The sequence below is a fragment of the Lactuca saligna genome, chromosome 4 (assembly GCF_052625555.1).
Source record: "Lactuca saligna cultivar CGN05327 chromosome 4, ASM5262555v1, whole genome shotgun sequence".
Classification (NCBI taxonomy): domain Eukaryota; kingdom Viridiplantae; phylum Streptophyta; class Magnoliopsida; order Asterales; family Asteraceae; genus Lactuca; species Lactuca saligna.
In genome coordinates this window covers 260,011,019-260,022,516 of record NC_136420.1, presented here as the reverse complement: position 1 = coordinate 260,022,516, position 11,498 = coordinate 260,011,019, and the positions used below count along the sequence as shown (strand labels likewise).

At 34.4% G+C, this 11,498-nt stretch overlaps 1 protein-coding gene across 1 annotated transcript; it reads left to right on the top strand.

Moving 5' to 3' along the window:
* The first annotated feature begins 416 nt into the window (after window positions 1–416).
* On the top strand, window positions 417–5,428 carry LOC145043531 (mevalonate kinase-like). Its single transcript, XM_078992218.1, has 5 exons — window positions 417–739; window positions 1,809–2,055; window positions 2,235–2,488; window positions 3,763–4,167; window positions 5,091–5,428. The coding sequence occupies exons 1-5, from the start codon at window positions 601–603 to the stop codon at window positions 5,207–5,209; spliced, it is 1,164 nt and encodes a 387-aa protein (XP_078848344.1). The 5' UTR covers window positions 417–600; the 3' UTR covers window positions 5,210–5,428.
* The last annotated feature ends 6,070 nt before the right edge of the window (window positions 5,429–11,498 follow it).

The window sequence follows — 11,498 nt, the reverse complement described above, 5'->3', positions numbered from 1 at the left end:
CAGAACGTTTGAAAGCTTCTAGTTTCTAGTGTTTTGACAAAACGCTCAGTTTTGAACAGAAAACTTTGTTTGACACTACAAGCTTATAACGTTTAGTTTAAACAAAACGTTTCAAATTCAAATGCTATTTCATATAACCTTAACAAAACACTATAAGCTATAATCTACCCGCTACCAGCTAATTTTGTTGAATATGAAGAAACCCAATGTTTGAACGAAAACCAGAACCAAAACCGGTTTATGATATGGTTTGGACCTTCAACCGGTTCCAATTCCCGGTTTTTGGTTATTCTAATATTTGTTAATGATAGGATTTATGGAGAAGAGAAAAAAAAAAAAAAACAAAAAAAACTTTTCTACGAAAACATGGTTAAATAAATAAAAAAACATACCTACTCGGCACTCAGCAGTCCATCACGTTGAGAAGGCCTATTTTGACCATGCGTTTAACGTTTTCGTCTACATAAACTGGAAAACACATTTCCACGATCAACTGCTATCTTCCCATACAGGACAAATCCCCGATAATCTCTATAAAGTACTCACTGATTCACCATCAATAAAGTGGTGAAAGAAAATCAATCGCACCCAATTCTATTCATGACCATGGAGGTGAGAGCTAGAGCTCCTGGAAAGATCATACTCGCCGGAGAACATGCCGTTGTTCATGGATCCGCAGCCGTCGCCGCCTCCATTGGCCTCTACACATCCGTCACTCTTCGCTTCCATTCACCTTCTGGTAATTTACTCGCCACTTAACTTTTCGTATTTGTTCGTTGAAGTGCTACTTTAGTTCTATTTAGGAATTCCAATTTTAAGTGTAGGTTAATTCTGGTTAAGTGTAAGTAAATTCTTTCAATTTGAAAATGATGATGAAGTTGATTGATTATTCGTAATCTCAATCACATAGAGATGCATTTCTTGACGACTTTGCTAACACAAGTACTCAACTAGCCAACTGTAACGGCCTAACCATAGAGTGATTAAGTGCGAACCAGGTGTTTGATGAAATGTCTCCACCCATTAATATTCATTCTGGGGAATTGAATAACATGGCGAAGTCCTAAGTAAGCTCCAATAAGTTGGCCATGTTTGACTCGGCTTCATCAAGCCATCATATGAGTTTTGGAAGTATTCCCTAGGAGTTTATCATTCATCTTAGAGAAGCTTGTGGAATATTAAAGCTTCTGATATACAAGAGAGATCATTTTTCATTTGCTTGATCAATTCTGTGATAATATTGGTGAGATCTTAAAAGAATCTTGGTGATTTGATGCAGTTGGAGACCCAAATCCCAATGTTTAAGTTTCTCCTTGATACCCTTTTTCACCAGCTCCTTTATAAGTCACTTGAATATAAACATACTGCTTCATGAAGATGAGTGATTTTCATGGTAGCTTAAACATTTCTGACTAATTTGAGATTCCAACAAGGACAAGAAATAATTACATACTAAATACGCAGTTGATTTACTTATCAAGATCTTCAATATTTTATATTCTTTTCCTCTGAAAATTTGATTCATACATAAGAGTCATAAAAACATTAAATGACACTATGAAATAGATACCATGCTTGAAAGAGAGATCTCATTGGAAATATCATTAAACAACCTTGTAAATATCAAACCGACCTTGTAAACTCCCTTTAAGATAGCAACAACCCAATAATATTTGAAATCTAAATTTCATTGATAATTTTGTAACTGTTAGAAAAAGACTATAAGGTAGTTCAAATCTAGTAAAGATTCAAGTAACATATGTCCTTGGTAACATATTATTACATGTTCCTCATTTTTCTTTGAACAGATAATGACGATAATACCCTCACACTCCACCTCATGGATGTGGGCTTAAATTTTTCATGGCCCATTGGAAGAATCAAAGAGGTATTACCCGATTCAACCAATACAATCGCATCTTCACCCACAACATGTTCCCCAGAGACAATCAAACTCATTGCAACACTAGTGGAAGAACATGAAATTCCAGAAACAAAAATTGGAATTGCTTCTGGAGTTATTGCTTTTCTCTGGTTATACACCTCTATTCACGGGTATGCTTTCCTTTGTAATCTCTAGTAACCATCATTTGTTATTCAAAATCATTTTTGGAAGAAGGGTACAATAGTCATCTACTCATATAATATTCAGATAGCTGATCATTCAGCACTTAATGGGAACAAAAAGAAATAAACTACAGAAGCTTTTGCTAATCTGTTAATTCTTGATTCAGGAATAAAGCAGCAACAGTGAGTGTGTCTTCTGAGCTTCCTTTGGGATCAGGGTTAGGATCCTCTGCAGCATTCTGTGTCTCACTCTGTGGAGCCTTTCTTGGTTTATCAGATTCGGTAAAAGTTGACTTTGGTCAACATGGTTGGGCTGCTTTTGGAGAAAAAGAGCAGCAGTTAGTCAACAAATGGGCTTTTGAAGGTGAAAAGATTATTCATGGGAAGCCTTCTGGTATAGACAATACAGTCAGCACATTCGGTATGTCTGATAATTACCACTTTGCCCTTGTCTTCTTCATCTTCTTCCAACAAAACCCTAAAATAAAACCAAAACTCCATCTTATAAAGAAATAACAACACATAAATGACCCTATATATTGGAGATGAGAATCAGTGAGATCTTGGGTTAATCTTAATCTTGGTCTTTATTTATATTCTAATATATGTTTTTTTTTTTGGTATCTAGGGTTAGTTACATAAATGACCCTGTATATTCGTTTTTTTTTTTTTTCCTAAAAAAGCCTTACATTTTTCATTTTTTTTGGATTAAACTAAACTTTATTTATTTTCTAAAAATCGCTTACATTTTTGTGTAAAACCAAGAAATATGCTAAAATGGCTAAATTGAAAAAAATGGAAAGAATTTAAGGGCTTTTAAAAAAGGATTAATCTCATAAAAAACCTTATATTGTGTGTGTTTGTGTTTTTTCGGATTAAACCTCAATTTTATTTTTTGTGTGAAAACTGAAAAATACCTTGTACTTTTTCATTTTTTGCGAAAAAGCCCTCAACTTTGTATTTTTTTTTTTCCTAAAAAAACCCTTAACCTTCTAAATGCTTCCAAATAAAACCTCAACTTTTTTAGTTTTTCTCAAAAAAACCCTCATACTTTACAATTTTTTTGGGTTAATCTCATAAAAAATCTTATATTTTGTGTTTTTTTTTTCCAGATCAAACCTCAACTTTATTTTTTTCATGAAAAAGACCTTGCATCTTTTTTCATTTTTTCCGATTTTGCCCTTTTAGCCATTTTTCTCCAAAAAATGTTTTAAAATGCGAGTTTTTTTTTTTTTTTTTTTTTCCTTCTCCAGAAAGACTAAAAAAGTTGAGGATTTATTTGGAAACATTTAGAAGGTGAGGTTTTTTTCGGAAAAAATGAAAAAACATAAGGTCTTTTTCATGAAACAAATAAAGATGAGGTTTAAAACGAAAAAAACACAAAAGGTCTTTTACAAATTTTGGGAAAAAAATGATTAAAAGGGCCGGATCGGAAAAAATAAAAAAATACAAACTCTTTTTCAGACAAAAAAATAAACATGAGGTTTAAACCGGAAAAGTAAAAAACACAAAATACAATGTCTTTTATAAAATCAACCCTTTAAAAAAAAATAAAGTTGAGGTTTAATCCGGAAAAAAAAAAATCCAAAATATAGCATCTTTTACGTAATTACGTCTTATACCTATATAGTATTATACCACATTTGGCTTATTTACATGTTACTAAAACTACATGTCTAAATTAATTGATCACAGGAAATCTAATAAAGTTCAAATCCGGTGACTTAACCCGAATAAAATCCAACATGATCCTTAAAATGCTAATCACCAACACAAAAGTTGGTAGAAACACAAAAGCATTAGTGGCAGGAGTCAACGAACGTAAAAACAGGCATCCTGATGCAATGACATCTGTATTTACTGCTGTTGACTTCATCAGCAATGAATTCACTTCAATACTCCAATCATCTTCCGATGATCATCTTCAAAAAGAACAAAAAGTAGAAGAATTAATGCAAATGAATCAAGGTTTGCTTCAATGCATGGGTGTCAGTCATGCTTCTATCGAAACAGTGTTACGGGCAACATTGAATTATAAGTTGACTTCTAAGTTGACCGGAGCCGGTGGTGGTGGATGTGTTCTTACTCTTTTACCCTCACGTATCCTTTTCAATATTTTCATCACACTATTCGTTTTTTTTTTTTTTTTTTTCAAAATATATCTTTTGTCTTAAAAAAATGGTAGGCCAGGGTGTAGTGTGTTTGACATATACTGGACTGAGATTGAGACTGATTCTGTAGTATTTTGTCCCACTGCAAAAAGTAGAACGTAATTGGAGTGATGATAACGAGACAAAAATTGTAATTTTTTGTCCTACCAAATAAGGAGACATTGACTTGCTCTCGATTATTTGTGTAAAAGACGTGAATACTCTTCAAATCAACATCATAAAAATTAGAGTAAATTACACGAATGGTCCCTATGGTTTGGGTAATTTACGTGTTTGGTCTCTAATTTATTTTTTTAACTCGGGAGGTCCCTACTATTTTTTTTTGTTACTCGCTTGGACCCTACTGTTTGTTTTCGTTACACGTTTGGTTCCTGTCTTACCTAAAAAGATTATTATTTAAATAGAGAAAAATGTTGGGGTAGGTAAGGTAAGGTGAGGGGTGTGAGATTGAGGGTGTGTTTATTTAAATAAATTAAAAAATTAAGGGTAAAATATTCTTTTTAGATAATACAGGGACCAAGTACGTAACAAAAACAAACAGTAGGGATCTTCCGAGTTAAAAAAAATAAGTTAGGAACCAAACTCGCAAATTACCGTAAACCATAGGGACGATTCGTGTAATCTACTCTAAAATTTAGCCATAGAAAGTTTACAAAAAGTTTAAGATTTAATGGAGAATTTTTTTTTCTTTATGTATTAATTCAAAAAAGAAATATCCATATATATATATATATATATATATATATATATATATATATATATATATATATATATATATATATATATATATATATAGCTTATCATATTCAGTCATGTGAATAATGAGATGTTGCCTTTAACTATTGTCAATAGTATTGTCTTCAACGGTTATCGACAAGGTAATTGAGGAGCTTGAGGAATGTGGATTCCAATGTTTGATTGCTGAGATAGGTGGAAATGGACTTGAGATTTGCTTTGATGGTCTCTCATGATTCTTACATTTATGACAATATTGGTGCTTCTTAATTCCTTTCATGTTGGAGCAATTTTCGTATTTAATTGTTGTACACTAGCTATGTTGCTTGTGGTTTAGCTTTCGTGTTGTTTGAAATAATATCTGTACAAGTGCGATTATGACATCTATTTGTAGAAAAAAAAAACAAGTTTTTATATAGGCTTGAAGATATAGACAAATAGGTATTCCGTCTTAACATTCTTTTGAATTATATACTCAAACTTAAATACTTTAATAACTTATTAAATGTATTTATTGACTCTAAAAAGCCACATCAATTAAGAAATATTTACCAGCTTATTAAATAATGGACAAAATTACATAACCGATCTGGTTTAGTAAAAATCACAAATTCAGTCCTTACTATATATATATATATATATATATATATATTGACATAGACTGTTCCAACGGTTTGCAAAACTTGCATCCTTTTTATGATGTCGTTTATTTTCATCTGTTAAGGCATAGCATGTCTTGCATGTGATAGGTATTTTTGTCTCCTCCCATTCTCTTTTATGAGCAAAAAATTGGTTTATGTTTTCTAAAACTAATTTATATTATGGAAATATGTAAAAACATAAATAATAAAAAAAATTACAAAAAACATATTAAAAAAACTTTTTTTTTTAATAAAAAAAATATATTTTTAGCATATTGTAAAAAAATAATTCTTGACAAACAATTTATATATATTTTTTGTGTATTTCTTTTACGTAAAATATTTTTTTTTTTTTTATGTATTTTAATAATATGTTTTGTAAAATATGTTATTATTTTGTTATAATCCGAAAATATATTTTTACGTTTTGTTAACACGTTTAGTTGGTTTATATGAAAATGTCAACATTATGGTTAAAACGTATTTTTTTATGTTTTCATACTTTTATGTTATGTTAAAACATCTTTAGATGGTTTATACCAACTAAAGATGTTAACATCATGTAAAAGTATGAAAACATGAACATATATTTTAACCATAATTCATGTCATTTTAGTATAAACCAACTAAAGACGTTAACAAAACGTAAAACTATATCTTCGCATTATAACAACGTAATAACATGTTATACAAAAACGTATTTTTAAATACATAAAGGCTTTGGCTAAGAGAGGGGGAGGAGATCCCAAGTTTATGAACTTTGATACACCACATAGACCATTTATGTAATCAGGGCTCAATACCTAGGCAAGTTGGGCGGAGGCTCAGGGCAACAAAGAGGAGAGGGGTATAAGTTTAGTCCATCAAGTTAATATTATAGGCATTTGGCCCAATAAGTTCAACATCTCCGACCGACTGCGTTACTGACGGCTTCGACTATAGTCTGGTTCCATCTTCCCAATCATGGCCTAAAAAGACGAAAGGTTAGGATGTAAGAAGACAAGAAGTCGATTGGTTTTCCAAAGCATTGATTGGTCAAGAGACTCTTATTTGGATACGTAATGATACCTTGGAATCGTAATTTCTATAAACTCTCCTCTCTCCTCCCTCAATTCTTGTCAATAACACAAGAAATTTTATTTTCATTTTTTGGATACCTTTTCCTCTTCCAATTTATGTGAATATGTCGATATTTCTCTTCTATACTATATAGAACTCACCAGGGTTGTCATGAAAGTATTCTCATGTTGGTTCTTATTATGGGCGATCTTGCCACTGTCGCTATAGAATTGCCTGGTTTCTTAATTTGTTTCATAACTTTTCTAGATGTCATTTTTTCCTTAAAACTAGTGTTATGTTTTTTACTTTGGAACTTTAACTAGGTACAGGGTGATGTTTTACTCATTTTGGTTGGTTTGGATTTTAAAGACGTTTCTCATATCATCATTGAATTTTGTCAATCTGGATGATTCTGCCCTTGTTGTTCTAGCCTAAGGGTGAGCATTTGGACCTATGGACCGGTGAACCGGACTGGACTGGACCGTTTTTTTTGACCCCTGGGCCGGTTCTCGGTTCTAGGATTTTAGCAAAACCGGTTCGGTCCGGCCAGTTCCAGGTAAAAACCGGTTTTGAACTGACTTATTTTAAAAAAAATGTTAAACAAGCATATCTCATTCGTTTTAAATTGGATTAACATGCGTTTTTTTTTTCCAACGTGTAATTTAGAGTTTGTAGATGATTTTAGACTATAATTTTGTTGTTTTTGGTGTTATATTTGATGAGTTACAATCCTTCAAAAATGAGATATCAAAGTTTGTTGGGTGCATGGTGTTGCGTCTTGGGCTCGTCTCTTAGCCCTGTTTTGTATCCGGATTGTACCTGTCCATCCGTGATTTATTTGTTAGGGTTTGAGTATTTATAGATGCTTGCATGCATCTTAGTACGTAAGATTTTAGAGATAATTTTAATAGCGTTCATTGTTTTTATCGTTTGTAAACCCTAAAGCCTTTACAACGGAAGTTTTTTGTCGAGCTCTGCTGAGGCTTGAATCATTTGAATCATTAAGCATACTGTTGATTCCATCTCTTGTTTATTACTTTGCTTAAATCGTTTTGCCAAACCTGTGTAAGATCTAAACGATCAAAGAGATTTATATCTCATCAATTGGTATCAGAGCAGGAGGCTGTGTAATTCATACACATCTCTTCTGTGAAAGAAGTGATTAGGGTTTATTCCGCATTAACTGATATTTATTGAGCCATCACTCCACAATTGACGTATCTCATTATTTATTCGTTCTGCCCTAATATTACATATTACAATTCTGATCTTGCAACAGGTTAAACGATCAAGCATGGACGATTCTCAATCCAATCCTATCAACATCTCAAACAATATTGGATCAACAACAAAGATTCCAATTCTTTACACTCAAGATTACGAGGTTTGGGCGCATCATTTCGAAGACTACGTCATTGGATCTGAAGATAATGGGTATCTAATATGGGAAGCCATTGTGTCTGGACCATTTGCTCATTCATGAACATCCAGAATTATTAAAACTCAAAAGGAGTATAATGATTTGTTAAAAGATGTGAAAGACGTCGCTCAGGACGAAAAGGAGAAGTTTCAGTGCAACATCAAAGCATTGAGACTGATTCGATTCGCTCTTCAGTCTGACATGTTTAGATTGGTGAGTTCCTACAGTACTGCTAAAGAAATCTGGGATCGGCTGCAAGAGCTGTATTCCACAGATGAAGATTTGGAGCACTCAATTCAGACCTTGCTTTTGTCGGAGTTTGGAGAGTTCAAGAAAAATCCTGATGAGTATGTTACACAGACGTTTGATCGCTTCAATCATCTTCTCAGCAAGATGATCAAACATGATATCGAAAGGAAGCTTATTGAACAGAAGGTCAGTTTTCTGAATGGCTTAAGATCCGAATGGAGAGGTGTTGTATCTACAGTTAAAGCACACGAGCAGTTCAAATCATATTCGCTGGCGAAACTGGTAGGAATTCTGAAATACCAAGAAAAGATAGTGATGCAAGAGAAAAGTGTGGTCTAAAACTTGTGGTCCTTGGCCCTCCTATCTAAAAGTAAGATTGCAGTAGAAGAAGAAGATCTGACTTCAGAAGATTATGCTATGATGGTGTCCAATCCCAAAAGGTTCATCAAGAAGAAGTTTCCTACCAATAAGAACCGAAATTGGCAGGGAAGCTACAGTTCTGAAAAGGTAAGGGAGGAACCGAAGACTGAAGAACCAAAGAAAGAGGCGAAGGTTGAAATGGACTCTGGTGTCAGCTGTTATTACTGTGGAGGAAAGAATCATTATGCCAAAGATTGTGTTTTGAAGAAAATGACTGAGAAAGATGAAGAGGCAATCCTTATGAAAAAGTTGGAGGAGATTAAAAGGAAGAAAGCTGCTACTAATCCTTCTATGAATGCTCTTATTGTACAGGGTTCGGCAGAGGATACGAGTTCGGTGGCGTATAGGTGTGGTCGACCGACTCAGAAGATGATGAGGTGAGAAAGCCTTCTCACGAAAAGGCTTATGTCGCAAGAGGTGGTGAAAGCAGTGGAAAGTGTCTGATGGTGACTGACGTATCTCACATGAGGGGATATAATACTGATGGTGGACATGAAGACACCAAGGAGCGAGAGGAGTTATGCTTCACAGCAAAACCTCTCAGTGTGCAGATCAGTGAACTTGATGAACTGATCAAGAAGGTACAATCCTTTTTTGTTTCGTTCAAAATTCCACAGAAATCATATGAAAAGGAATTAAACAACTTGAATTCAAGAATCTCAAATCTAGATAGTTGTTTAACTCAAACACGGGTCACAAATTCTAACCTGACTGACCAAATAAGCAGGGTGTCATCCAAGAGTGAGGAGCGAAGGATGTGGATTGAGCAGAAGGAGTTGGAGATCATTAAGATTAGAGATGAAAACATTTATTTGCAAAGAGACAATTTGAAATTGTTAAAACAAAGGAATGTTTTTTGTTTAATCGCTAAAAGGCTTTATGCTAACATTACTCAACTGCATCTGAATTGTGAAATAGGGCAGAAGATACATCGCATGATTTTACCCTTCCTTGAGTTCAAGGAGGATGAAATCGATGCAGAAGCATACAACTGTGAAAGTGTTGTATCTTCCGATGATGTGAATCCTACTTATATGTATGGTCTGGACAAAATAAAATCTTTTATAAAGTCCAAAGACCATAAGGACATGCTTAAAGATCTTCTGGATGAAAATGATAAGCTGAAAATCAAGACCGAAACCATACAAAAATTCGACTCATTGAGTGCCAACTTAAGTTCAGAAAACAAAATCAATGTTGAAAACACATCTGAACTTAATGAGGACGATGATATGAGTGAAATTTTTGTAGAGGATGAAGTTGACTGTTCGGAATTTTTCAAGATCGAACCTACAAACCACAAAAACCTGATTTTTGAAAATTTTGTAGAATTCGCTCGCTTGTCCAAATCTAAGTCCCCAATCCTTAAAGAAAAAGCTGTTGTGTTTCAAAAGGTTAGAACTACTCCAAATCAGGTATATAAAGTCACAGGAGTAACCGAACATCAAACTGTTGAACTCACTGTCATGGTGAACGAAGACAATGCAGATGGGTGTGATGAGTTTTTCTGGTCAGCTCCTATAGACAATGCAGATGAAACAGTTGGTCTGTCAGAGAGAACGTCCGGGAAAACCAAAGGAAGATATGTACCAGAGCCACTGAATAAGCCTGACAACTTTGACGTACCAAGTACAAGTGGCACAAAAGAAATACCTGTAGAAGAAGTCACCTCCACAAGCGAAACCTCATCTATGAAGAGTGAACCGGCTGCCAAGAAGCTAAAACAAAAAGCTAATATCCATAGACAACTGAAACAGGTGAAAAATCAAAAGCAACAAAGAAACCTGAGATACTAAAAGAATCTCTCAGAGCGAAAGCAGTTTTGGCGCTCTCAAAATGCTCACTTCTCTTATCCTAATAAAGATTTAAAGTCAGGGAAAAAGACTTTCGGGACACATGAAGAACAGAACCGAAAGGAGAGGTTCGGTCCCGAGAGCAATAGCAACCGAAAGGAGAGGTTCGGTCCTGAGAGCAACAAGAACCGAAAGGATAGGTTCGGTTCGACCAACGACACTAAAAAATCCAACTTCGGCTCATCAGCAAGTAGCTACCGAAGGTCCAAGTTCGGTCTCTCTAATGACCATAAACAAAAAGGTCATTTCGAACCACAAGTCAGAAAAAATTCCCATTCCAAATTCTCTTTTTCTAATTCTTCTCATTCTCAGTTCTCTTCTAAACCTAATTCTGTTCCCGCACAAAAATCAAAATCATCAATGAACTTAAAAGGAAAGTCGAAGATTTCTTCTGTCAAGGAAGACCGAAAGCAGAATAATGCCCAAACACCAGAATCTGAAACCAAAACGTCTGTAGCTAACTCTAACAAAATCAAAGTGTTTACTATTAAGAGAAAAGATGAAACAGCCTTAATAAAACGAACATATCTTGTTGATGTTTCTATTACTATTTCTGTTCCTGTGAAAGGCTCACGTGAACCCAAGAAACTTTGGGTTCCTAAAGCTGCTTAATTTTTGCAGGTTATTAGTGATGAGTAGTTTGACGAAGAATGGTACATTGACACTGGCTGCTCACGTCACATGACGCGAAGAAAGGAAGAGCTAAGGGAGTTTCGATCTCTTCAAAATGGTGGCAATGTCAAGTTCGGTAACAACTCCTACGGAACGATAAAGGGTTATGGGATGATAACTAATGGAGACTTCACAATAAGAAAGGTGGCGTACGTTGAAGGGTTGCAACATAATCTCATCAGTGTATCTCAACTAGTGGGAGGTACCGGTC